The 27,720-nt window shown below is 51.3% G+C and overlaps 1 protein-coding gene and 1 non-coding gene across 2 annotated transcripts in view; one reads left to right on the top strand and one right to left on the bottom strand.

The window, feature by feature from the left end:
* Window positions 1-27,720, top strand: part of LOC107108323 (putative cation exchanger C521.04c) — a gene marked incomplete at its 5' end in the record, with an annotated part of 52,559 nt that overhangs the window by 15,512 nt on the left and 9,327 nt on the right. Inside the window, 7 exons of the mRNA XM_015408744.1 lie at window positions 4,741-4,882; window positions 15,093-15,276; window positions 16,212-16,311; window positions 19,402-19,520; window positions 21,394-21,431; window positions 23,569-23,681; window positions 24,896-25,044. Of these exons, the coding sequence (XP_015264230.1) occupies window positions 4,741-4,882; window positions 15,093-15,276; window positions 16,212-16,311; window positions 19,402-19,520; window positions 21,394-21,431; window positions 23,569-23,681; window positions 24,896-25,044 (845 nt within the window). The remainder of the gene's footprint in view (window positions 1-4,740; window positions 4,883-15,092; window positions 15,277-16,211; window positions 16,312-19,401; window positions 19,521-21,393; window positions 21,432-23,568; window positions 23,682-24,895; window positions 25,045-27,720) is intronic.
* On the bottom strand, window positions 9,043-9,114 carry TRNAP-UGG. Its single transcript has one exon. It is a non-coding gene; the product is annotated as a tRNA-Pro (tRNA).

The following is a 27,720-nucleotide window of genomic DNA, read 5'->3' as shown; positions in this document are numbered from 1 at the left end:
ACCTCGGCAGGGGGTCTGGTTCAGGCAATAAACTGTTGCTCTTAAAAGCAGAATCGTAAGCCAGAATAGTGTCTCTCCCCCCCCCCCCCGCCGCCTTTTTTCTTCTGCAGATGTAACTCCCGAGATTGCTTTGTCAAGGAGGAGGAAAAGAGAGAAGAGGACTTGAACCCGTGGCCAGTGTTCCCTCTGAGCTGAGTTAGGGTGAGCCAGCTCACAGTTCTTTAGCCTCCGGCTCACACATTTTTGTCTTGGCTCAGGAAGGGAGGGCTCCAGAGCAAACTTATTTATGCAGCAGCCGAATCCCCTGCTCACAACTTTAATGCCGGTAGCTCACAAAGTAGAATTTTTGCTCACAGGACTCCACGGCTTAGAGGGAGTGTTGCCCCTGGCTCCCTGGCCGTTTTCTCACTGAACAAAACTGGCCCCCTCAGTTGCTTTTGCGCCTGCTGAGGAAAACTTGCAGGTGAACATACATATATATTGGGGGGGGGGGTGGCATTTAAAGAAATTAACAAGGGGGGAAAGGATTAGCGTTTTCCTTCTTCCCTCTTCCCACGATGATGTTCTCCTCTTGGATAAAGCGGTCCTGGCAGCTAAATTTGAGGGCGGGGGGGATTTTAAAGGAAACGCGAAGGAAAGCTAGAGCCCCCGCGGAACTCAGTGGGCCTCACTTCTAAATAAGCAGTATTTAATATCAGGCTGCAGGCGGGGTGCCAACCTCCAGGCGAGAAGGGTTGCCTGGCCCCTGGTCTGGTCTGGGGTTCCCCGCTTTTTGGGGGCCCTTGGCAAGCAGAGGGGGGAGAACCCACCCACAAACGGCCCCAATGTGACATAATGATGTCACTTGGTTATGACGTCATCACATCGCTGACATTGGGGGGAGGATGCTCTAGTTTTTGGGCAAAACTCTGTGGTAAAATTAAAAATGGGGCTAAAACAAAAGAGTCGGGCCCAAAAACAAGACCCCCCCCCCCCCCCCGCCGGCAACAATCCGGAAGTGACGTCATCACAGCGCACACGACAGAAAATCCCAAAACAGATCCGGGCGCTCCCCACTGGAAACCAGGCAGGACCTGTCGCCACCCTACAACTGAGGCCTGGAGAATTGCATCCTATCTCCCGACGACAGAGATGGGTTCCTCAGGAGAAAATGGATGCTTTGGAGGGTGGGCTCTGTGGCATGGTACCCCGTTGAAGTCTCTCGGCTTCCCAAACCCCGCCCGCTTCAGGCTTCACCCCCCCCAAATCTCCAGGAATTTCCCAACCTGGAGTTGGCAACCCTCATGTTGGGCCTTTGGTAATCTCTGGCTGGGTGACTCTTAGAGGAACCAGAGCTGTTCTCTTCTCCTTTGGTAACCTGATTCCAAGCCATGGATGAAGAAAAAGAAGAGATTGAATTTATACCCTGCCCTTCACTACCCAAGGGAGTCTCAGAGTGGCTCACAAACTCATTTCCCTTCCCCCCCCCCCACAACAGACATCCTGTGAGGCGGGTGGGGCTGAGAGAGCTCTCTTGAGAACTGCTCTTGAGAGAAGAAGAGATTGGATTCATACCCCGCCCTTCACTACCCAAAGGTGTCTCAGAGGGGCTTACAAACGCCTTTCCCTTCCCCTCCCCACCACAGACACCCTGTAAGGTTGGCGGGGCTGAGAGAGCTCTTGACAGAAACTGCTCTTTTTCAAGGACAGCTCTTATCAGAACTACATGTGTTGAATAAGATGAATTGGTTGCAAAAAAGTCATTGCTGAAGGAAGAAGAAATTAATCATATTGGGAAGAGAATTACTACTCCCTTTGAAAAATTGGTAAAAGAATATGGAGAAGATAAGGCAAAAATAGTTTCAAAATTGTATAAGGTGTTATTAGGCATAGTTTTGGGATCAGATTGGAATAGAAATGTTGGGGATTGTGGGAAGAAGGGTTAGAATATCTAAAGCAATGGCACTTATTAGTTTGGATGGTATAGGGTTAAGGTTAAAAGAGGAATGTAAATGGATAAATTTGATGTTAGTAGCAGCAAGACAAGTGATTGCAAGGAATTGGAAAGCTGAGGAACGGACGATTAATCATTGGAGGGAAAAAATGAATAATATAATAATTTTAGAGTATCTTACAATGAAGATACGTAGAATGAATAGGTTAAAGATCAAGAGGAGGACTGGTTTAGAAGGATGGCGGGGTATTTGGGAAAGTTTAAAAAATTTGGGGTGATTAGTCAGTTAATAGGAAATTGCGAGGTTAATTTGATTATAAGATTAAGATGGAAGGTTAATAGAGTAATAGAGTTGTACTGAGATTGATTGTGATATAATACTGTATGGAATTTTATTCATGTCTCTACTGCCTGGAAGTTGCACATGGGGGGTGTTGGTGTTGAACATGTTTTATGAAATAAAAACAATATTAAAATAATAATAATAAAAAAACACTACAACTTGCCCAAGGTCATCCAGCCAGGTGCAAGTGGAGGAGTGGGGAATCAAACCCGGTTCTCCCAGATTAGAGTCCGCGCACTTAACCACGACACCAAACAAGAGAAGAAGAGATTGGATTTATACCCCGCCCACTACCCAGAGGAGTCTCAGAGCGGCTCACAAACGCCTTTCCCTTCCCCTCCCCACAACAGACACCTGGTGAGGTAGGTGGGGCTGAGAGAGCTCTTGACAGAAAGTGCTCTTTTTCAAGAACAGCTCTTATCAGAACTACGCCTTGCCCAAGGTCATCCAGCAGGTGCAAGTGGAGTAGTGGGGAATCAAACCCGGTTCTCCCAGATTAGAGTCTGCTCGCTTAACCACTACGCCAAGAGATTGGATTTATATCCTGCCCTTCACTCCCTGAAGGAGTCTCAGAGCGGCTTCCAATCTCCGTTCCCTTCCCGTCCCCACCCTGGGAGCAATGTTCCCTCTAAGGTGTGGAGTCTTGTGAGCAAAAATTCTACTCTGTGAGCTACTGGCATTAAAGTTGTGAGCGAGCGGTTCGGCTGCTGCATCAATTAGTTTGCTCTGGAGCCATCCCTTCCTGAGCTAAGACAAAAATGTGTGAGCCGGAGGCTAAAAAACTGTGAGCTAGCTCACACTAACTCAGCTTAGAGGGAACACTGCCTGGGAGATGGGTGGGGCGGAGAGAGCTCTTTCGAGGACTATCCTTGAGAGAACAGCTCCAAGAGAGTTTGTGGCTGACCCAAGGTCATGCCAGCAGCTGCACGTGGAAGAGTGGGGAATCAAACCTGGTTCTCCCAGATAAGAGTCCGCACTCCTAACGACTACACCAGACTGGCTGTTGACAGTTTAAAATTCAGATGAATAATAATGATTTTGATTTACTCTGTGCCCCCTTCCTTCTGCAGCAGTCCGGTGGGGGGTACCAGGGAGTGATGCTCAGAACGGAGTCCTTATTCTCAGCTCCTGGGCCAGGTCTTCCAGAGGTGCAGAGGTTCAACCCTGTGGGGAAGCCCTATATTCTTGAATCCCTGAACTATGGGGATAGGCATTGATTGGTGAGAGGGAAGCACTCTGCCGATGTTCAGAGAACACTTCCGCAAAGTGAAATGGGCCGTCCAACGAGATTTCCCCAGGGCTCTTCGGTTCAGGTTGAGCCATGTTTATTTTATTTATTTATATTTATTTATTTATTTATTTTTGGATTTATATCCCGCCCACCCCGAAGGCTCAGGGGGGCTAACAAAGAGGCACAAGTGCCAAAGTTAAAACAAATAAAAGCAGAATAAAACAGTACAATACAAAACACTAAAGTGTTGGTGCTCTAGATGTCCCGTAATCATGAATTGCAAGATGGGTTCTGGAAAAACTTATTAATTCCAGACCAGCAGCTTACCTCCTAGCAGCACAACCATCCCATCTTCATCCAGGGACGTCTCGCACCCCATTTAATACCCAAACAATTGGTGGTTGAGGTGCGATGATGGAGGGTAACAGTAACGATGATGGAATAGTGGTGGCGGCGGCTCCCACTCGAAAGTCTGGCGGAAGAGCTCCGTCTTGCAGGCCCTGCGGAACTGCGCAAGGTCCCGCATGTGTACTGACCACTCACAGGGCATGGCTTACGGGCTAGTTTCTAGCTTCAGTCGGAACGGACACATGAAGCTACTTAATACTGAATCAGACCGTTGGTCCATCAAGCTCTGTAATTGTCTGCTCAGGCTGGCAGCCGCTCCCCAGGGTCTCAGGCGGAGGTCTTTTCCATCCCCTCCTGCCTGGTCCTTTTAACTGGAGATGCCGGGGATTGAACCTGGGACCTTCTGCATGCCAATCAGGTGCTCTGCCACTGAGCCATGGCCCCTCTTTAGGGCTCTCCAGGGTCTTAGGCTGAGGTCTTTCCCATCACCTCCTGCCTGGTCCTTTTAACTGGAGATGCCGGGGATTGAACCTGGGACCTTCTGCCTGCCAAGCAGAGGCTCTGCCACTGAGCCACGGCCCCTCTTCACAGCTCTCCAGGGTCTTAGGCTGAGGTCTTTTCCATCACCTCCTGCCTGGTCCTTTTAACTGGAGATGCCGGGGATTGAACCTGGTACCTTTTGCATGCCAAGCAGAGGCTCTGCCACTGAGCCACGGCCCCTCCCCGAAGTAGCGAGGGAATATTGAGGACGTTCAGCCCATCTATGCATCGCAAGCACCCTCCAGGGGTCCAGTTCCACTTACCTGAAGGGGAGACACCGATGCCAGGAGGAAACAGTCTTGCAAGGAACCACGGGCTCTTTTCCCTTAATCCGCTCGCACTCAGACCTGTTTGGCCTCGTGGTCGTGACGCTGGTCCTGGGCTACGCCGACAAGCACAACCATTACACCTCCTCCATGGCGAAGTTCACCTTGGCGCTTGTCTCCATCATGCCCCTGTCGTACTACATAGGCATGGCGATCGCCAGGTAAGGCGCTTTTGTTTTCTAATCACCATGAAGACTAGAAACGCGGCTGGTCAACCTGGCGCTGGGATTTCCGGCTTCTGTCACCTTCCCTTTTTATTTGCTTGCTTTGTTTATACCCCTCCTTTCCCCAGTGGGGGCTCAAGGTGGCTTCCATCTGGCTCCTCTCCTGTTTTATCCTCACAACAACCCTGTGAGGTAGGTTAGGCTGAGAGGGTGTGACTGGCCCAAGGTCGCCCAGCCGGCTTCCAGGGCAGAGTGGGGATTTAGCATCACGGAGCTGGAAGGGGACATAGAGGCCATCTAGTCCAACCCCCTGCTCAGTGCAGGATCAGCCTAGAATGGGGTGACCAAACTCGCTTAATGTAAGAGCCACACAGAATAAACGTCAGACGTTTGAGAGCCGCAAGACAGGAACAAATATTACAAGCATGTTTTTATTTTAAAATATGCAAATTTGCTTTTTATCAACATTAAATGAGACTGCCAAAAGTAAAAACAAAAGGAGTAAAAACAGATATTGATAATGATATTCATTTGTCCAATTATATTTATTTGTTTGCTAATGATATTTGTCTTGTCTGAGAGAGAGAGGTGGAAAGAATGAATGAAAGAGGTGGAAAGAAAGAGAGAGAGAGAGAAACAATGAAAGCAAATAGATGGGAGAGGGAGAGAGAGGTTAGGAGGAAAGCAACTTTAACCTTAAATGTGTCCTCCAAGGCCCCCCCCCCCCATGCCAGCTGGCTTGGCTTGGAGTAGGGATTTAAAGAGACCAATGCAGGGCCGGCTCAAGGTGCTTCTGCGCCCTAGGCGGGCACAGATGCCAACCTCCCGGTGGGGCCTGGAGACTCTTTTGCCGCCCCAGAAGCCCCCCTCCCCGCATGGCCAACCCGACACCTGCAGCGGGGGACGTGGGCGAGGGGCCAACTGGGGGTGCCGATGGGGACAAGAGAAAAAATCTCCCGCTGCCCATTCAGGCTCCTCTGCCTCCTGCTGCAGCCTGTGCTGCTGCCGCCTCCTCGGCTGCAGAGCGGGACCAAGTGCCGGAGGGGGCTGCAGCCGGGACAGGGAAGGGGTCTGGAGCGCACCCGGGGCCAGGCCGCCACTATCTACGAGGCCGTCTCTGGATTAGCTGAGGAGGAGGAAGAGGAGCCCCCCTCCGCCCCCCCCCGCGGCGCCCTCTGCCTTCTCGTCGCCTTCCTTCCGTCCTCCCTTCCCTGCTTCCCTCCCTCGCAGAGAAAGAGAGAGCGGCGAGGGGCGGGCAGCCGGTTAGGGGGCGGCGGCAGCAGGGCGCAGTTTGGCGCCCCTGAGGGCCGGCGCGCCCTAGGCAAGTGCCTAGTTCACCTAGCGGGCGAGCCGGCCCTGGACCAATGCCTTCTCCAGGCTGGCCATTGGGGTAGGGGCTTTGAGAACGCATTTAAAGCTAAAGTTGCTTTCTTTTTCTGCGCCCTTCCAACTCAAGCCTACCCAGGGAGGGAAACACTGGCTGGGGAAGGGAAGACCGATCGGGGAGGCATGCGGTCCCCTTCGTTCCTCCAGCTGCCCTGCTGGGGAGCCACAGTTTGGCCACCCCTGGACTAGAGTCCCTGCTAAGTGTTTGCCCAGATGCAGCTTGAAGACTGCCAGTGAGGGGGAACTTACGTCCCCCACCCCACCCCGGGAGCCAGTTCCCTTGGCAGCGTATTTGATCCTAGACCATCGTCCAACACGCTAAACGATGGGTGTCGAACTCATTTGTTATGAGGGCCAGATCTGACATAAATGAGACCTCATCCGGCCGGGCCACGTGTGTCATAAAATGTAATGCCAGGTAGCGGAGATACAAACTTTATAAAGGACACAAAAACGAAGACTTTTTTTTTAACTTAAAATAAAAACATGCTTAAAACATTAGCTCTGTGAGCTGCAAACCTAGTTTTGATTTTGTCGACACTCACCACAGAAATCTCATGCTCAGAGTTCTGAGTCTAGGACCCAGGTTAAAACATGAAATGGCTGAGCGATTAAGAGAGTCTGGCGAAGCAAGCTAGGATGCAGCAGCAACAGCAGCAACAGAACTGGAAGCAGGAGACGGCCAGTTCCACTGCGGGCCTGATGGAACTGCAGGCCTCATCCGGCCCCCGGGCCACATGTTTGACACCCCTGCGCTAAACACTATGCCACTGTGGCTCTCTGGGAACTAGGTTCCAAACTGTGGACAGTTTTGCCTCTGTAGCTTGCGTGAGCTACTGGGTTTCTTGATACAGAGGGAGAAGATACTGCCCACCTTGATAAAACAGGCATTTAAAAAAAAAAAAAAACAGTTAGTTCCTGGTAGCCCACTTGGCTTCAGTAAAGATTCGAATCTGGTGCATCCCCGCACCTCTGATTTTCCCAAAGCGAAAGGGCAAAGGCAAGATGAGAAACTTCCTCTGTGGAGCCCCAAGGCGGATTACGAGAGGAGAAGAGAACAAAAGAGATTACAATTTATACCCCGCCCTTCACTACCCAGAGGAGTCTCAGAGCGGCTCGCAAACGCCTTTCCCTCCCCCTCCCCACAAGAGACACCCTGTGTGGCAGGTGGGGCTGGGAGAGCTCTCTTGAGGACTGCTCTTGAGAGAAGAGGAGATTGGATTTATACCCCGCCCTTCACTACCCAAAGGAGTCTCAGAGCGGCTGACAATCTCCTTTCCCTTCCCCTCCCCACAACAGACACCCTGGGAGGCAGGTGGGGCTGAGAGAGCTCTCTTGAGAACTGCTCTTGAGAGAAGAAGAGATTGGATTTATACCCCACCCTTCACTACCCAAAGGAGTCTCAGAGCAGCTCACAAATTCCTTTCCCTTCCCCTCCCCACAACAGACACCCTGGGAGGCAGGTGGGGCTGAGAGAGCTTTCTTGAGAACTGCTCTTGAGAGAAGAAGAGATTGGATTTATACCCCGCCCTTCACTACCCAAAGGAGTCTCAGAGCGGCTCACAAACTCCTTTCCCTTCCCCTCCCCACAACAACAGACACCCTGGGAGGTTGGTGGGGCTGAGAGAGCTCTGAGAGAAACGGCTCTTTTTCAAGAACAGCTCTTGTCAGAACTACGGCTTGCCCAAGGTCATCCAGCAAGTGCAAGTGGAGGAGTGGGGGAATCCAACCCGGCTCTCCCAGATTAGAGTCCGCGCACTTCACCACAACACCAAACAGGCGCACTTAACCACAACGCCAAACTGGCACAAAAGGTGAGAAGCCATTCTGTCGGACAGCAAAGACCACCAGCAAACAATGCAGGAGGACAGAACTGGGGAACTATGCTAAGGAAAAAATTTCCAGGGCATGAATACTGCAGCGACGATCCGCTGAAGCTGGGGGAGGCAGAGGCCGGAGAAACAGAACTGGTGGGGACAGGACGCATTGTTCCCTCTACGCCGAGTTAGTGTGAGCCAGCTCACAGTTTTTTAGCCTCCAGCTCGCACATTTTTGTCTTCGCTCGGGAAGGGGGGCTCCAGAGCAAACTAATTTATGCAGGAGCCAAATCGCTCGCTCACAGCTTTAACGCCGGCAGCTCACAAAGTAGAATTTTTGCTCACAAGGCTCCACAGCTTAGAGGGAACATTGAACAGAAGGTGTTTCCGGGCTTCAAGCAAGCCGACCTTCTGAGCTTTGCCCCATGGGTAGTGGGCAGGTGGGGACGGGGCACACACCGGGTGTGCGAGGCTGTGTGGATGGTGCTAATGGAAAGGCGTCTCGTGCTGTGATAACCAGCCAGTAGACTTTGCGCGGACATACAGAGGTTTTTAGCTTCGGATGGTTAGCCCTGTTGGTCCCTTGATCTTCCAGAGCCAGTTTGGTGCAGTGGTTAAGAGCGAAGGACTCTAATCCGGGGGAACCGGGTTTGATTCCCCGTTCCTCCATGTGCAGCTGTCTGGTGTGACCCTGGGTCAGTCACAAGTTCTCTCAGAGCTGTTCTCTCAGGAGCAGTCCTCGAATGAGCTCTCTCACCCCCCCACCTGCCTCACAGGGTGTCTGTTGTGGGGAGAGGAAGGGAAAGGGGTTTGTAAGCTGCTCTGAGACCCTGAGTGAAGAGCAGGGTATAAATCCAGTCTCTTCTCTTCTTCTTCTAGACGTAGGTATAAAATTTTATTCCCCCCTACCCACTCGTCTCTGTCTCTCTGCCTGTGCTGCTGAGGGAAAAAGAAGGGCTCGTCCGGGATTTGAACCCGGGACCTCTCGCACCCAAAGCGAGAATCATACCCCTAGACCAACGAGCCAGCTGTTGCAGAGGCCTCCCAGATGTTCTTTTCAGGCAGACCGCTAATTGCCGGTAATTGCCGGCTTGCATTATTATTATGGGTTTTGCTCCTGGCAGGCAAAGAGGAGGAGAAGGAGGAGGAGGAGGATTGTTCCTCTAGTCCCAAGGCTCTCCTGGCCCCTCCCAGAGCTCTTAACCCTTTCCTTGCTACAAGGGCTGCGATCCTTCCAAGCCCTAAAAATGGATTTTCTTGCCAAGTCTGGAGAAGAGCTCTTCCTGGCTGGGGGGGGGGGGGGGGGGGGGGGAGAGAAGCCAATTCAAGGAGCGGCTCACGCAGCACATTTTTGGAACAAGTTCTCTCAGAGTTGTTCTCTCAAGAGCAGTCTTTGAGAGAGCTCTCTCAGCCCCGCCTACCTCACAGGGTAGGAGACTGTAAGCCACTCTGAGTGGTGGGGTATCGTCATCTCCTTCTCCTCCTCCTCTCAGCCCCACCTGCCTCACAGGGTGTCTGTTGTGGGGAGGGGAAGGGAAAGGAGACTGTAAGCCACTCTGAGTGAAGAGTGGGGTATAAATCCAATCTCCTCCTCCTCCCAGCCCCACCTACCTCCCAGGGTGTCTGTGGTGGGGAGGGGAAGGGAAAGGCGATTGTGAGCCGCTCTGAAACTCCTGTGGGTAGTGAAGGGCAGGATATAAATCTTAATCTCTTCTTCTTCTCTTCAGTAGAACAGCTAGATTTGGGTCCCATAGCACCTTTGAGAGCAACAAGATCTTCGGGGTGTGAGGTTCCAAGAGTGAAAGCTCCTTTCGTCAGGTATGAGTAGAAACGGAGGTTGCAATGCTCCCTCTAAGCCGTGGAGTCCTTTGAGCAGAAATTCTACTTGGTGAGCTGCTGGCATTCAAGTGGTGAGCGAGCGGTTTGGCTGCTGCATAAATCAGGTCTGCTCCGGAGCCCTCCTTCCTGAGCGGAGACAAAAAAATGTGTGAGCCGGAGGCTAACAAACTGTGAGCCAGCTCACGCTAACCCAGCTTAGAGGGAACACTGTCGCTGCGTCCTGATAGCCCAGCCAAAGCGAGAGGGGCACCTCTATGTCTTGACTCTTTTCTTTGCAACACCCGTCCCACCTTCCGATTGGGATATAAGGACGTAGGGTTCTCCATGCCTGCTGGTATCTGACGAAGGGAGTTTTGACTCTCGAAAGCTTGCACCTCAAATATCTTGTTGGTCTCTAAGGTGTTGACGAAGGGAAGTCCCTGCATCTCCCTGCAAAGTCTACTCAAATCTAGCAGTAGAAAAGAGCAAGCGTCCAGGAGCACCGTAAAGACTAAGCAAATTTGTGGCAGGAGAGGAGCTTTTGTGAATCATGGCTCACTTCTTCAGATGCAGTGGCTTACGAAAACTCCTCCCCTGCCAGATGTTTTGTTAGTCTTGAAGGTGCTCCTGGGCTCTTGCTCTTTTCTACTTATAAAGGTAAAGGTTCCCTTAATCGAAAGCCAGTCGAATCCGACTCTAGGGTTGCGGTGCTCATTTCCGTTTCAAAGCCGAAGAGCCAGCGCTGTCCGAAGACATTTCTGTGGTCATGTGGCCGGCATGACTAAATGCCAAGGCGCACGGAATGCTGTTCCCTTCCCACCGAAGTGGTCCCTATTTTTTGTTGTTCAGTCGCACAGTCGAGTCCGACTCTTCGCGACCCCATGGACGAGCTCTCTCCAGGCCTTCCGGTCTTCTGCCGTCCTCTGAAGTTGGCTCAACTTCATGTTCGTTGCATCGATGACACTGTCTAACCATCTCATCCTTTGCCGTCCCCGTCTTCTTTGACCTTCAATCTTTCCAAGCATCAGGGTCTTCTCCAGTGAGTGCTCCCTTCTCATTTGGTGGCCAAAGTATTTGAGCTTCAGTTTCATTATCTGGCCTTCCAGGGAACAGTCAGGGTTGATTTCTTTGAGGATTGACTGATTTGTTCTTCTTGCAGTCCAAGGGACTCTCAAGAGTCTCCTCCAGCACCATAGTTCAAAAGAATCTATTCTTCGGCGCTCGGCCTTCCTTATAGTCCAGCTCTCGCAGCCATACATGACTACTGGGAATACCATTGCTTTGACCATGCGGACTTTTGTTGGCAGGGTGATGTCTCTACTTTTTATCATGCTGTTTAGGTTCGCCATCGCTTTCCTCCCAAGGAGCAGGCGTCTTTTAATTTCATGGCTGCAGTCACAGTCTGCGGTGATCTGGGATCCCAGGAACGTGAAGTCTGTCACTACTTCCACGACTTCCCCTTCTATTTGCCAAGGAGTGATGGGGCCGGATGCCATGATCTTAGTTTTTTTGATGTTGAGCTTCAAGCCCACTTTTGCGCTCTCCTCTTTTACTCTGAGCAAGAGGCTCTTTAGATCCTTTTCACTTTCAGCCATTAGAGTGGTATCATCTGCATATCTGAGGTTGTTGATCTTTTCCCCAGCAATCTTAATTCCCGCTTGTGATTCATCCAGGCCAGCATTTCGCATGATGTACTCTGCATATATATTAAATAAGCAAGGTGACAGTATACATCCTTGTCGTACTCCTTTTCCTATGCTGAACCAATCAGTTGTTCCGTATCCGGTTCTAACTGTCGCTTCTTGGCCCTTATACAGGTTTCTCAAGAGACATGTGAGGTGGTCTGGTACTCCCATCTCTTTAAGGACCTGCCATAGTTTGTTGTGATCCACACAGTCAAAGGCTTTAGCATAGTCAATGAAGCAGAAGTAGATATTTTTCTGGTACTCTCTTGCTTTCTCCATAATCCAGCGAATGTTGGCAATATGATCTCTCGTTCCTCTACCTCTTCGAAACCCAGCTTGTACTTCTGGTAGTTCTCTATCCACGTACTGTTGAAGCCTAGCTTGTAGGATCTTGAGCATGACCTTGCTAGCGTGTGATATGAGTGCAATTGTGCGATAGTTTGAACATTCCTTGGCATTGCCCTTCTTTGGGATTGGAATGTATACTGATCTTTTCCAATCCTGTGGCCACTGTTGCGTTTTCCAAATTTGCTGGCAAATGGAGTGCAGAACTTTAACAGCATCATCTTCTAAGACTTTGAATAGCTCAGCTGGAATACCATCACCTCCACTAGCTTTGTTGTTAGTAATGCTTTCTAAGGCCCATTTAACTTCACATTCCAGGATGTCTGGCTCAAGGTCAGTGATTATACCGTCGTGTTTGTCAAGGACATTGAGGTCTTTCTTGTATAGTTCTTCTGTGTATTCTTGCCATCTTTTCCTAATCTCTTCTGCTTCTGTTAGGTCCCTACCGTTTTTGTCCTTTATCATGGCCAGCTTTGCATGGAACGCTCCCTTGATTTCTCCAATTTTCTTGAAGAGATCTCTAGTCCTTCCCATTCTATTGTTTTCTTCTATTACTTTGCACTGTTCATTCAGGAAGGCCTCCTTATCTCTCCTTGCTGTTCTCTGGAAATCTGCGTTCAGTTGGGTAAATCTTTCCTTTTCGCCTTTGCCTTTCGCTTTCCTTCTTTCCTCTGCTATTTGTAAAGCCTCATCAGAAAGCCATTTTGCTTTCTTGCATTTCTTTTTCTTTGGTATGGTGGTGATTGCTGCCTCCTGTACGATGTCACGAACCTCTGTCCATAGTTCTTCAGGCACTCTATCTATCAAATCCAGACCCTTGAATCTATTCTTCACCTCTACTGTATATTCATCAGGGATGCGATCTAGGTCAAACCTGAATGGCCTCGTGGTTTTCCCAATTTTCTTCAGTTTAAGTCTGAATTTTGCAATGAGTAGCTCATGATCTGAACCACAGTCAGCTCCAGGTCTTGTTTTTACTGACTGGATAGAGCTTCTCCATCTTTGACTGCAAATTATATAGTCAATCTGATTTCGGTGTTGCCCATCTGGTGATGTCCATGTGTAGAGTCGCCTCTTAGGTTGTTGGAAAAGGGTGTTCGCTATGACCAGTGTGTTCTCTTGACAAAACTCTGTTAACCTTTGCCCTGCTTCATTTTGCTTTCCAAGGCCAAACTTGTCTGTTATTCCAGTTACCTTTTGACTTCCTACTTTAGCATTCCAGTCCCCTATGATGATGAGGACATCATTTTTTGGTGTTAGTTCTAGGAGGTGTTGTAGGTCTTCATAGAACCGGTCCACTTCAGCCTCTTCTGCATCAGTGGTTGGGGCATAGACTTGGATTACTGTGATGTTGAATGGTTTGCCTTGGAATCGGACAGAAATCATTCTGTCATTTTTGAGATTGTATCCCAGTACTGCCTTTTGCACTCTCTTGTTGACTATAAAGGCCACACCATTTTTTCTACGAGATTCCTGGCCACAGTAGTAGATATAATGGTCTTCTGAGTTAAATTCGCCCATTCCTGTCCACTTTAGTTCACTGATTCCTAGGATATCGATGTTCAGTCTTGCCATCTCATTTTTGACCACGTCAAGCTTACCTTGATTCATAGATCTTACATTCCAGGTTCCTATGCAGTATTGTTCTTTGCAGCATCGGACTTTCCTTTCACCATCAGACACATCCACAACTGAGCGTCCTTTCGGCTTTGGCCCAGCCGCTTCACTCTTTCTGGGGTTACTTGTACTTGTCCTCTGCTCTTCCTCAGTAGCATATTGGACACCTTCCGACCTGAGGGGCTCATCTTCCGGCGTCATATCTTTTAGCCTTTTGATACTGTCCATGGGGTTTTCTTGGCAAACATACTGGAGTGGGTTGCCATTTCCTTCTCCAGGTGGATCACGCTTGGTCTGAGTTCTCTGCTGTGGCCTGTCCGTCTTGGGTGGCCCTTCACGGCATAGCCCACAGCTTCATTGAACTGCGCAAGCCCCCTCGCCACGACAAGGCAGTGATCCATGAGGGTCCCTATTTATCTACTTGCAATTTCTTGCTTTTGAACTGCTAGGTTGGCAGGAGCCGGAACTGGAGACGGGAGCTCACTCCGTCATGCGGCACACTCGGGTCTCGAACTGCTGAACTACTGACCTTCCACAGCCTGCAGTTCAGCATCTTAACCACTTGAGCTTATACAGACTTATACAGACAGACTAACACGGCTTATACAGATTTATACAGACAGACTAACACGGCGACCTGTCTTGATCAAATCTAGCAGATATAGTTTACAAAGCGGTTTAGGATGGGCGAACAGAGAGCTCCTTCCTACAGTCTCTGTTGCCTTTTTAAAAATCCCCATCTTCCTTTGCGGAGCTTGAGGTTAGAATCACAGAATCATAAAGTTGGAAGGGATCTCCAAAGTCATCTAGTCCAACCTCCCGCACAGTGCAGGAAATTCACAAATACACACACACACAGTGACCCCTGCTCCACATCCAGACGAGGGCAAAAAAGCTCCAGGATCTCCAGCCAAAACTGGCCTGTAGAAAATGGCTCCCTGACCCCAAAGTGGCGATCAGCATTTTTCCCTGGGCGTGTAAGAAAGGGCCACGAGAACCAAGCACTGAGGCAACCCTTCCTGCCCTCCCTCTCGTGATCGGCCTCAGTTCACAAAATCAGCACTGCTGTCCGATGACCATCTGGCCCCTGCTTGAAAACCTCCCAAGAAGGAGGGCCCACCACCTCCCGAGGAAGCCTGTTCCACTGAGGAACAGCTCTAAAAGTCAGGGAGTCCTTCCAGATGTTTAGCCGAAAACTCTTCTGATTTCATTTCCACTCGTTGGTTCTGGTCTGACCTTCTGGGGCAACAGAAAACAACTCCGCACCATCCTCTATAGGACAGCCCTTCAAGTCCTTCAAGATGGTTATCATATCACCTCTCAGCCGTCTCCTCTCCAGGCTAAATATACCCAGCTCCTTTTGGGGGTCTCTGTTTCTCGTTTTATCCCCACAACGACCCTGTGAGGTGGGTGCAGTTGAGTCTGCTTCACGGCTAGGGAGTGATTTGAATCCGGATCTTTCCCCCATTCCAGTTTAGCCGGTTGGGCTCAACAGCTTGGTCTCTTCGAGGTCCCCACTGCTCTCTCTTGATCTTCCAGCATCTCCGCCCAGAGTACCTTTGCGGTGGGGGCGGTGGTGAACGCCACCTTCGGCTCCGTCACCGAGTTGACGTTCTACATCACGGCGCTCATCAAAGGCACGCGCGAGAAGAACAAGTGCTACGAGGAAATCGTCAAGTCCGCTCTGACGGGGACCCTCCTGGGCTGCGTCCTTTTTATCCCGGTGAGTCCCCCCCTCCACCTCCTCTTCTCCAGACGGAACATTCCCAAGTCCCTCAGCCTTTCCTCACAGGGCTTGGTCTCCAGGCCCCCGATCATCCTCGTCGCTCTCCTCTGCACCCGCTCCATTCTGTCCACATCCTTTTGGAAGTGAGGCCTCCAGAACTGCACACAAGACTTTAGGGGTGGCCTGACCAATGCAGTGTACAGCGGGGCTATGACATCTGGCGATTTAATTTAAATTTAATTTAATTTAAAAAGGATTTGTAGCAGGGACTCCTTTCATATTAGGCCACACACCCCTAATGTAGCCAATCCTCCAAGAGCTTACAGAGCTCTTCTTACAGGAGCTACTGTAAGCTCTTGGAGGATTGGCTACATTAGGGGTGTGTTGCTTAATATGCAAATGAGTACCTGCTACAAAAAGAGCCCACCCCGAGATCGCATTAGCCTTTTTTGTCGCCGCATCACACTGGCTGCTCATGTTTAACTTAGGGTCCACCCGTATCCCAAGATCTTGTTCACACACACTGCTGCTCAGTGAGCGTGTGCTAATTTTACTGGGAGGGGTGGGACAGCAATCAATACATTTTTCCTACTTCTTTCCCCCAAACTTTGTCGCCGCTGGTCTATGGCAGTTGTATGACGTTGCTGGAATATGAGACTTCAGAACAAAATGGATTGCCTTGTGGAACTTGGAACTGCCATCGGTCCAACCTCCCCCCCCCCCACAGTTCTTGCTATGTGGGGTGTAGTGGATGGGGTGCAGAACAGGGGGTGTCGGGGCCCAGAGGAAGAGGCGGGGGCTCACACCCACCCGGTGCGGTGTGCGGAACTGAAGGTCGTCTTCTGCTCGCTCTTCCCGTGCACTGTTTCCCTCTCTGATTCCGGGCTGCGAGGGCAGGGTGAAGACCCCCTGTGCCTTTTCTTGCCTTCCAGGGCCTGTGCATGGTGATCGGAGGCACCCGGCACCAAGAGCAGAGGTTCAACAGCCGCTCGGCCGGGGTCAGCTCTGCCCTGCTCTTCCTGTCCGTGGGAGGTAAGTGGGGTGTGGGGGGGCTAGGGATGGCTGCCCCTTTTCTTGCTAACTAGTTTCCCTTTCTGCCATAGCCACGAACGCGGCTTTAGGTGCGCACTGTAATGAATCCTTGTTTGTTTGTTTTTAATTTAAATTTTTTATTGAAGAAGAAGAGGAGATTGGATTTATACCCCGCTCTTCACTACCCAAAGGTGTCTCAGAGCAGCTTACAAACTCTTTTCCCCTCCCCTCCCCACAACAGACACCCTGTGAGGTGGGTGGGGTTGAGAGACCTCTTGACAGAAACAGCTCTTTTGCAAGAACAGCTCTTATCAGAACTACGGCTTTCCCAAGGTCATCCAGCCAGGTGCAAGTGGAGGAGTGGGGAATCAAACCTGGCTCTCCCAGATTAGAGTCCGCGCACTTAACCACTACACCTAACTGGCTCTCAATAATAAGTAATTGAGTAATAATTGAGTATTGAGTAATAAGATTTGTAACAAACATAACAACACGAGTGAATTACTTTTCAAATTGAGTCGTTCGTATGTAATTACAATTTCTGAATAAATAAATTTGCAATAGAAAATATTGATTGATATATTAGACAATGAACAATGTGAAATATCAAAAAATAGAGATAGGGTAATGTTACAACATAAACTGAATTAGTCGTTTTGAGTGATTTTGTTGTTATAACTTGAGAGAAGGTGTGATCCCATACTAATATAATTGTGTATGACCTTGCAACTTGAAAGCCATGTTTACTGTTAACCAGGGCTATTTTTGGGCAGGAACGCACAGGAACGGAGTTCCGGCTGGCTCCTGAGTTGGCCACGCCCAGCAGGAACTCATTAGCATAATAGGCCACACCTAACAGCAGAAACTCATTAGGATTGGCTACATTAGGGGTGTGTGGCCTAACTTGCAAAGGAGTTCCTGCTACAAAAAAAGCCCTGGGTTTTGACAACAAAGTAAACAGAATAAGAAGCAAAAGGTGGGTGTGGCTGGATGACCACACTTCTGGTAACATGTGGTGTGTGGCCTAATATGCCAATGAGCTGTGCTATCAGGGGTGTGGCCTAATATGCTAATGAGTTTCTGTTGTTGGGGGTGGCCTATTATGCTAATGAGTTCCTGCTGGGCTTTTTCTACAAAAAGAGCCCTGCTGTTAACTAAAAAGATTGTTTTATTGAGGATGATGATTCCTTGTTTTGATGTGTGTGTGTTCCTTTAAATGTTCGTTTGACTGCAGTAATGCAAGGAGGGCGATGGGGGGGGAGATGCGTGTGCTGTGATTGGCTGATGGCTGAGAGTGTGGGAGGAGATGTTCTGAGAGGAATCTGTGTGTGTGTGTGTGTTTTATGACAGAGTTCTGTGTGTGTGTGTGTGTGTGTGTGTCTTTGGAGAGTGAAGGGCTTTGAGGAGAGTCTCTGTGACTCTAAAAGTTTTGTGAGAGAGTCTATGTGGAAAAGAAACAAGCTGTGTCTAAACTGTGTGGCTAGACCAATGTTCTATCTTGTGTGGAAAAGTCAGCTACACATATGAGACAGAGAGAGAATCCTGTCAGAGTGGAATTTTGCTGTCTGAGAGACTGGTGTTGACACCAAGCTTCCTAGTTATCTTTTACAAGTTCCTTTTCCCAGAAACCTATTTTGTTCAGTAAATCCATTTTTGTTTAAATATATCCCAGGAATCAGTACAGTCCTTTCTCGGGGGCCACAGAGTCCTCTGAAGTGCCCAGACCCTGGGTCGCACTACCAAAGGAAAGAGATTTGGAATTTTTAATTCCTGGTGGCAGCAGATAACTACGGAGAACAAGAAAAACTGTGAAAAAGTGATGCTTAATATATGTCTTTAAAGAATCATAGAAAAGTGAACAAAAATAATACACATAATCATAGAAAAATATATTGACGGTGATCTCCAGAATGTCTTGCCGTTTCGAAGGAAGATCTTCTTCTGAACAAAGATGTGGGACAAAAACTGTCTCTCAGTAGTTCATATCCTCTGGTGACGTCTCAGAATTATCAAAGAAGATTTTCAATAATCATAACAGCTGTAATGTGTAGTGGAACCTGCCATGGGCTAAGATGATTGTAACTACCAAGTTTATATATACAAAGTGTGAATTAACGGGAAAAACGTTTTCCCTATAAGCAGACACATCACAGAGTATGATTTAAAGGAAAAACAGGCCCCCTCAATAGGAAGGACGCCACATGCACTTCCACAGCTACTAACCTCGGCCCAGCGAAGTTCCCCTGTGGCTACATTCAGTGCATTGCTGCTAATTGTAATGTGTCAAAGCGCATTGGGCGGCTTTTACTATTTTTAAATTCAATTTTTATTATTTTACCTCACTTATACCCCCGTTTCTTCCCAATGGGGAACCCAAAGCAGCTGATATATAAGTCAAAAGTGGCTTACATTGTTCTTCCTGGTCTCTATGCCCTGTTTGTTGGCCCTCCACAGGAACTGGCTGGCCCCTGTGTGAGACAGGAGGCTGGACTAGAGGGACCCTCACTGGTCTGATCTGGCAGGGCTCTTCTGATGTTCTTCTCAGGGGAAGGCCTCGGCCTCTGTGCCCTGTGGTTGGCCCTCCAGAGGGACTGGCTGGCCACTGACCGAGAAAGGATGCTGGACTAGATGGACCCTCACTGGTCTGATCCAGCAGGGCTCTTCTGATGTTCTTCTCAGGGGAAGGCCTCGGCCTCTCTGCCCTGTGGTTGGCCCTCCAGAGGACCTGGTTGGCCACCAATGAGACAAGATGCTGGACTAGACAGACCATTGGTCTGATCCAGTGGGGCTCTTGTGATGTTCTTATGTTCTCCTGTCCTCTATTTTATCCTCACAACAACCCTTTGAGATGAGTTAGGCTGCCCCAAGTTCTCTCACAGCTGTTCTCTCAAGAGCAGTCCTTGACAGAGCTGTCTCAGCCCCACATGCCTCACAGGATGTCTGTTGCGGGGAGGGGAAGGGAAAGGAGATTGTAAGCTGCTCTGAGACTGAGTGAAGAGCAGGGTATAAATCCAATCTCCTCTTCTTCATCTTCTTTTTTGTCTTCTTCTTCTTCTTCTTCGCTCACCTTTCTGTGCTCTCCTCGGCCAGGTGTCTTTGCGCCCACCCTCTTCTCCAAAGTGTACGGGCGGCTGGTCTGCGGGGAATGCCAGAACATCACCCAAGAGCCCGTGGGGCACTACATCTGTCAGAACTGCCACTTGGATTTGGTGAGCGGAAACTTGCCCGTGTGTGTGTGTGTGGGGGGGAGTATCCTTGCCGGCTGCAGTGTTTGTGAACATGGCGCACTCTGGCCTTGGCTGTATTGAGAACCCTGTGCATTAAAAATCGTGACTTGGAACAGAAATGCATTGCGGCACGCCCCACTGGGTTGGCACCAACAATTCTCGTGCTCTACTGGAAGGAGTCTTGCTCTGTGTTTGATAGAAGGCAGGGGAGTAGCATCCAGTGCTTCCTCTGAGCTGTGGAGACTTGTGAGCAAAAAGTCTACTGTGTGAGCTGCTGGCATTGAAGTTGTGAGCAAGCCATTTGGCCGCTGCATAAATTAGTTTGCTCGGGAGCCATCCCTTCCTGAGCTGAGGCAAAAATGTGTGAGCCGGACGCTAAAAAAACTGTGAGCTAGCTCACAGTCACTCAGCTTAGAGGGAACACTGGTAGCATCCGTGGTGCATGGCGCCGTCCTGGCAGAACCAAGTTAATGGCACACTCCACCCGCCATGGCTGGCCCCATTCACCAGGTCTTGCTAACCCTTTTTGTGACCCAGGAGCAGGATTGGGCCCCTTCAGCAACCAGAGGTGCCGTGGCTCAGTGGTGGAGCCTCTGCTTGGCATGCAGAAGGTCCCAGGTTCAATCCCCGGCATCTCCAGTTAAAAGGACCAGGCAGGAGGTGATGGGAAAGACCTCAGTCTGAGACCCTGGAGAGCTGTAAAGAGGGACTGTGGCTCAGTGGAAGAACCTCTGCTTGGCATGCAGAAGGTCCCAGGTTCCATCTCTGGCATCTTCAGCCTGAGACCCTGGAGAGCTGTAAAGAGGGGCCATGGCTCAGTGGTAGAACACTTCTTGGCATGCAGAAGGTCCCAGGTTCAATCCCCGGCATCTCCAGATAAAAGGACCAGGCAGGAGGTGATGGGAAAGACCTCCACCTGAGACCCTGGAGAGCTGTGAAGAGGGGCTGTGGCTCAGTGGAAGAGCCTCTGCTTGGCATGCAGAAGGTCCCAGTTTCAATCCCCAGCATCTCCAGTTAAAAAGGACCAGGCAGGAGGTGATGGGAAAGACGTCAGCCTGAGACCCTGGAAAGCAGCTGCCAATCTAAGTAGACAATACTGACCTTGATGGACCAAGGGTCTGATTCAGAATAAGGCAGCTTCCCGGGGAGGGGCCGTGGCTCAGTGGCAGAGCCTCTGCTTGGCATGCAGAAGGTCCCAGGTTCAGTCCCCGGCAGCTCCAGTTCGAAAGGACCAGGCAGGAGGTGATGGGAAAGACCTCTACCTGAGACCCTGGAGAGCTGTAAAGAGGGGCTGTGGCTCAGTGGCAGAGCCTCTGCTTGGCATGCAGAATGTCCCCAGTTCAATCCCCGGCATCTCCAGCTACAAAGGATGAGGTCAGGCAGGAGGTGATGTGAAAGACCTTTGCCTGGGACCCTGGAGAGCTTCTACGAGTAATGACCTTCACTGACCGACGGTCTGGTTCAGTACAGTCAGCTTCTTGTGCTCAGATCTGAGATGGATGGATTTCCCATGTCCAACCGAAAAAAACCAAAAGCTGTGGGTCGCCCTGGTATTTTTCTCTTTCCGAGGCCGTTCCTGCGCTCTGCGTTCAAATCCTGCCCCAAACCTCTCGCTGACGGCAGTCGGTGCAGATATCAGCCCTTCCTCTTACGGAACTGCGTGCCCTGTTCTTGGCGTTCGAGCCACATGGTAGCGGAAGGTTTCCCGGGGCTCTGTCGACACAAGCAGGTGCCCTCGGTAGAAGGAAGGGAGTCGCTGGCTCCAGCCCGGTGCTGATATACGGTGTTGAATGCAGATTTCCGGGCGCGCAGGATTTGTCGCAGGATCTGACCCTGACCTTGTTTCTTTTGGCAGATGGAGAACAACGGTACTCTCTACCACAGTCAGGTTCAGTAAGTTCCTCTTGGCTGTGGCTTTGGGGCCGGGGGTGGTGTGCGTGTGTGATGATGCTGGGGGGATGCAGCCCCCCATGTCTCTGGGCCAGTCGGTGGGTGCTGCCGTTGTATCTCCTCTCCCTCTCCGTTTTATTTTTCGGGATCGTGGGAAGCTTCCGGGAGCGAGGCAGAGATCGGCAGAGTGCGGGGTTGGCAGGAGGTCCCTTTGGGCCCCCCTCGAGACTAGAACTGGGGGACGTCCCTGGGGAATTCGGTTGGTTCATGACCGAAAAGGAAAGGCTAGCCTGGTCTCGTCAGAGCTCAGGAGCTAAGCGAGGTCGGCCCTGGTCAGTAGTTGGATGGGAGAGCATTAAGGACGTTCAGGGTTGCTACGCAGAGGCAGGCAAGGGCCAACCAGCCTCTGCTTGTCTCTTGCCATGACCCGGATGGCCCAGGCTAGCCTGATCTCATCAGAGCTTGGGAGCTAAGCAGGGTTAGCCCTGGTTAGTACTTGGATGGGAGACCACCAAGCAGGTCTAGGGTTGCTGTGCAGAGGCAGGCAAGGGCGAACCCGCCTCTGAACGTCTCTTGCCTTGGCTTGGGTGACCCAGGCTAACCTGATCTCATCCACTCCTGGAAGCTAACCGAGGCTGAGCGTGGCCAGTACTTGGATGGGAGACTGCTAAGGAAGTTCAAGGTTGCTACGCAGAGGCAGACGATGGCAAACCCGCCTCTGCTTGTCTCTTGCCTTGACCCGGATGGCACAGGCTAGCCTGATTTCATCAGAGCTTGGGAGCTAAGGAGGGTTAGCTCTGGTTAGTCCTTGGATGGGAGACCACCAAGGAAGTCCAGGGTTGCTACGCAGAGGCAGGCAATGGCAAACCCGCCTCTGCTTGTCTCTTGCCTTGACCTGGATGGCCCAGGCTAGCATCATCAGAGCTTGGGAGCTAAGGAGGGTTAGCCCTGGTTAGTATTTGGATGGGAGACCACCACGGAAGTTCCCAGGTTGCTGTGCAGAGGCAGGCAAAGGCAATCCACCTCTGCTTGTCTCTTGCCTTGACCCGGATGGCACAGGCTAGCCTGATTTCATCAGAGCTTGGGAGCTAAGGAGGTTCAGCCCTGGTTAGTACTCGGCTGGGAGACCACCAAGGAGGTCCAGGGTTGCTGTGCAGAGGCAGGCCAGGGCAAAGCCACCTCTTGTTTGCCTCTTGCCTCGAAAACCTTGTGGGGTTGCCAGAAGCTGGCTGCGTCTCAGTGGCACTAGCCACCACCCTTTCACACAGCCAGGGCTTTTTCCCCCGGGGGAACACACGGGACTGGAATTCTGGAACCTCTTCGACAACATTCTTTTAAAAGTGTTTAAAAGTTCACGAGTCTTTCAGTATACAGATTTGAAAACTTCCATTTCCCTGTTGGAGTTCTGGCACATATTTTTCCAGGGAAAAAAAGCCCTGGAGCTAATGTTTCGACTTGTGGAACTCACTGCCCCAAGGTGGTGGCCAGATTAGACTGCTGTACTGGCTACCGGCTTCGATGGATTTAAAAGCGGTGGCTCAGAGGTTAAGACGCTGAGCTGCAGACCGGAAGGTCTGTAGCTCGGCAGTTCGAGACCCGAGTGCCGCATGACAAAGTGAGCGCCCGTCTCTGGCCCCAGCTCCTGCCAACCCAGCAGTTCGAAAGCGAGAAATTGCAAGTAGTTAAATAGGTACTGCTCCAGTGGGAAGATAACAGCGTTCTGTGTGGCTTGGCATTTAGTCATGCCGGCCACATGACTATGGAGAAGTCTTCGGACAGCGCTGGCTCTTCGGGTTGGAAACAGAGATGAGCAACACCCCCTAGAGTGGGATTCGACTGGCTTTCGAACAAGGGAAACCTTTTCCTTTACCTTGGAGAGAGTTGAGGAGGAGAGACCTATTGCTGGCTGTTAGCCACGATAGCTGAAGGGGCCTCCGGGTTCAGAGGCAGAAATCCATCTGATTGGCAGATGCCGGGGGAGCGGTCGAGATGGGACAGCCATTATCTACAGGTTCTGTTTGTGGGCTTTCCTCTGGCACCTGACTGACCTCTGTTGGGAGTCGGATGCTGGACTGGAGGGGCAGAGTGTCTCTCACAGCGGGGGATGTGCAGGTTGCAATTTGTATTTTGTGCATGGCAGGCCCCTGGTGTACACCGTGTCGATCCTGCTCCCTGTGGCGTATATCATTGGGCTTGTCTTCACCCTGAAAACTCACTCCCACATCTATGACATCCACATCAGTGACTGCCACAGTAAGTCCTTGGGCAGGCTGGGGAGGGGTTAGACTTGGGGGATCAGGTTGACTTGGGGGGCAACGCTCCCTCTAAGCTGTGTGTTGGGATTCTTTTCGAGTAAGTCAGCAGAGTATTAAGAGACTGAGTCCATGGTGTGTTTTAAGATATAAAAGTTTACTATAAACCTAACATGGGAAAAAGGTACACAGGATATGAAAATAACAAAGAGCTAATATGGCTACATCCTTACAGCTAAAAGGTAAAACAGGAAGAGTATGGCGTCTCCTTCTCAGTCAGAACAAAGAACGGGGAGGAGAAGCCAATATGATAAATACTTGAAACATTGGTTTCCAATCAGACTAGCAAGTTAGCTCCAAAGTTCCTGGGCATTCTATTGTCTAAACAGATTGGTTACAAACAAACACGTGACTTCCTGTTGATTATAACAAACATCATTAACCCTGTAAATACTGAAGTGTTTTGATTTGTAACACCCAACACTGTGGAGTCTTGTGAGCAGAAATTCTACTTGGTGAGCTCCTGGGCATTAAAGTTGTGAGTGAGCGATTTGGCTGCTGCATCAATTAGTTTGCTCTGGAGCCCTCCTCTTCCTGAGCTAAGACAAAAACGTGTGAGCTGGAGGCTAAAGAACTGTGAGCTGGCTCACGCTGACTCAGCTTAGAGGGAACGCTGCTTGGGGGGGGCTGTCAGGAAGAAGAGATTGGATTTATAGCCCACCCTTCACTACCCGAAGGGGTCTCAGAGCGGCTTACAGTCCCCTTCCCCTCCCCACAAGTAGACACCCTGTGAGGTAAGTGGGGCTGGGAGAGCTCTGAAAGAACTTGTGACTGGCCCAAGGTCATACTGAAGCCTGTCTTGTTTTTGATACATTCACCACCTGGAGGTTGGAGATGGGCTGAGTTGGGGGCCCAGCGTTCTTTGGGCTCTTCTCGCCCGCAAATGCCACCTCTCTGCTCTACCTCCACCCTGTGATGTAGGTGGGGCTGTGAGAGCTCTTTTGAGGACTGCTCTTGAGAGAACAGCTCTGAGAGAACTTGTGACTGGCCCAAGGTCCCACCGGCAGATGCATGTGGAGGAGTGGGGAATCGCACCCGGTTCTCCCAGATTAGAGTCTGCGCTCATAAGTTTGTAAGCCACTCTAAAAAGACTCCGAGCGAAGGGCGGGGTATAAATCCCATCTCATCTTCCTCTTCTCCTTCGTCCCCCCCTAGTGCCCGGCCGCCGCCACCACCCCGTGGTCCACTGGTCCCGCCTCAGGGCCCTGGTCATCCTCCTGGTGTCCACGGTGTGTATGTCGGCCTGCGCTGACCTGGCTACGGAGCACATCAGCCCCATCCTAAGCAGCTCGACGGTGTCGCAGGTAAGCAGACTGCGGGGTTAGGTGAGGGGCAGGAATGATGCCTGCCAAAGCAGGGGAAAGAATGGTGCTGTTCTCCACGTAGGGTTGCCAGACACCCCCACCCCAGTGGAGGTGGGGGTCTCCTGCTGCCACGCCCCACTGCGCCACCACCAATCAGCTGGCCAGGGGGGGTGCTCTTACCCGGAAAAAGAGCAAGCCCCTGTTGACGTTGCAGTGACGCGTCTGTCACTTCCCATGTGACCCGGAAATGACATCATCACATTAGCCGTTTCTGGACGACATCGTAGTATTTGGGCAAAAACTCTTGTGGTAGAAGCCAAATTGAGGAGGAGGAGGAGGAGATTGGATGTATACCCGGCACTTTACTTGGAGTCTCAGAGCGGCTTACAGACTCCTTTCCCTTCCCCTCCCCACAACAGACACCCTGTGAGGTTGGCGGGGCTGAGAGAGCCCTGAGAGAACTGTCCTTGAGAGAACAGCTCTGACAGAACTATGGCTTGCCCAAGGTCATCCAGCAGGTGCAGGTGGAGGAGTGGGGAATCCAACCCGGTTCTCCCAGATTAGAGTCCGCGCACTTAACCGCTACACCAAACTGGCTCTCCATAGAAGAAGAGATTGGATTTATACTCCACTGTTCACTACCCGAGGCAGTCTCAGAGTGGTTCACCATCTCCTTTCCCTTCCCTTTCCTACAACAGACACCCTGTGAGCAGTGTTCCCTCTAAGAGTCTTGTGAGCAAAAATTCTGCTTTGTGAGCTACCGGCATTAAAGTTGTGAGCGAGCAATTTGGCTATTGCATAAATCAGTTTGCTCTGGAGCCCTCCTTCCCGAGCTAACACAGGTGTGAGCCGGAGGCTAAAAAACTGTGAGGTAGCTCACACCAACTCAGCTTAGAGGGAACACTGCCTGTGAGGTAGGCGAGGCTGAGAGAGCTCTCTCAAGGACTGCCCTTGAGAGAACAGCTCTGAGAGAACTTGTGACTGACCCAAGGTCACACCAGCATCTGCATGTGGAGACGCGGGGAATCACACCCGGTCGTCCCAGATTAGAGTCCACACTCCTAACCACGACACCAGCCTAGAGTTTTTGCCCAAATAACAGCATTGCAGGGACATCGCAGCATGGTGACGTCACATCCGGGTCACGTCGGAAGTGCCATAGACAAATCACTGCAACATCAGCGGGGACTCCCTCCCGACTCCTGGCAAGTCCCCCCCCCCAATCACTTCCCAGTTGCTAGAAAGGACTTGGCAACCCTACCTCTGCATGAACCGGCTATTTCTGCCTGGCAGCGAGGGGTCCGGCTCTCTAGCAGAGTGTGATCTTTCTTGGCAGAGGGTCAGAAGTCCTCCAGCACTTCTGCTGAAGAGCTTCAGCCTGCAGAGCTGGGGTGCCTCGGGAAACGACCCCGAGTCAGGCTAGAGCAGGGTTCCGCAACCTTTTGGAGCCTGTGGTTACCTTTGGAATTCTGACATCGCGTGGTGGGAGCAGCCGCAAAATGGCTGCCGCCAGAGGTGAAGCCAGCCGCAAAATGACTGCCGCCAGGGGTGAAGCCAGCCGCAAAATGGCTGCCACCGGGGGTGAAGCCAGCCGCAAAATGGCTGCCGCCGGTGACCTTCAATGGGGGAACGCCAGCCGCAAAATGGCTGCCGCCGGGGGTGAAGCCAGCCGCAAAATGGCTGCCGCCGGGGGTGAAGCCAGCCGCAAAATGGCTGCCACCAGGGGTGAAGCCAGCCGCAAAATGGCTTCCGCCGGAGGTGAAGTCAGCCACAAAATGGCTGCCGCGAAGGGTGAAGCCAGCCGCAAAATGGCTGCCGCCGGAGGTGAAGCCAGCCGCAAAATGGCTGCCGCGGCTTGCCTTCAGTCACACAGTGAAGATCCTTGTGCTGTGGTGGCTGCCGCCAAAGCAACATTTTAAGAAATCTGCACAGCTCTGCCTGACAAAAGCCCTGTCTGGCCCCGCCCACTTCTAAAAACCACTTGGCGGGTGCCAGAAAAACACCATGAAATCCACAGGCCCCGTGTGGGGGAACCCCTGGACTAGGTGCAGCATACGATGGCTCCTCGTGAGCACTACCCATGTCGTGTAGTGATTAAGATCTCACCCTGAGATGTGTGAGGTACTCTAGTACAGTGCTCCCCCTAAGTTGTGGAGTCTTGTGAGCAAAAATCCTACTTGGTGAGCTCCCGGCATTAGAGATGTGAACGAGCGATTTGGCTGCTGCATCAATCAGTTTGGTCCGGAGCCCTTAGGGTTGCCAAGTCTGATTTTCGCTGCAGCGGGGGACTCCCGGCTGGCGGCTGGAGTCCGCGCGCGCCGCATCCACGTCACCCGGAAGTGACGCGACCACGCCGGGCACGCTGGGGGCGGGGCCACGACCATCCGAGGGAAAACCATAGAGTTTTCCCTCGGATGACCGTGGCCTCGCTCCCAGCGTGCCCGGCGTGGTCGCGTCACTTCCGGGTGACGTGTACGTCGGGGTGGGGTTCCCTCCGGGGCCCGATCCACCAGCGGCGGGGAACGGGCCTCTGGGACAGGGTTTTCCCCGCCCCCCGGGGGGACTTGGCAAGCCTAGGAGCCCTCCTTCCTGAGCGAAGGCAAGAATGTGTGAGCCGTAGGCTAAAGAACGGTGAGCTCGCTCAGCTGAGAGGGAACACTGCTCTAGGAATGATCG

The sequence above is a fragment of the Gekko japonicus genome, unplaced genomic scaffold (genome assembly GCF_001447785.1).
Source record: "Gekko japonicus isolate JY-2015 unplaced genomic scaffold, Gekko_japonicus_V1.1 scaffold2519, whole genome shotgun sequence".
Lineage (NCBI taxonomy): Eukaryota > Metazoa > Chordata > Lepidosauria > Squamata > Gekkonidae > Gekko > Gekko japonicus.
This window is presented reverse-complemented; position numbering and strand designations above follow the sequence as displayed.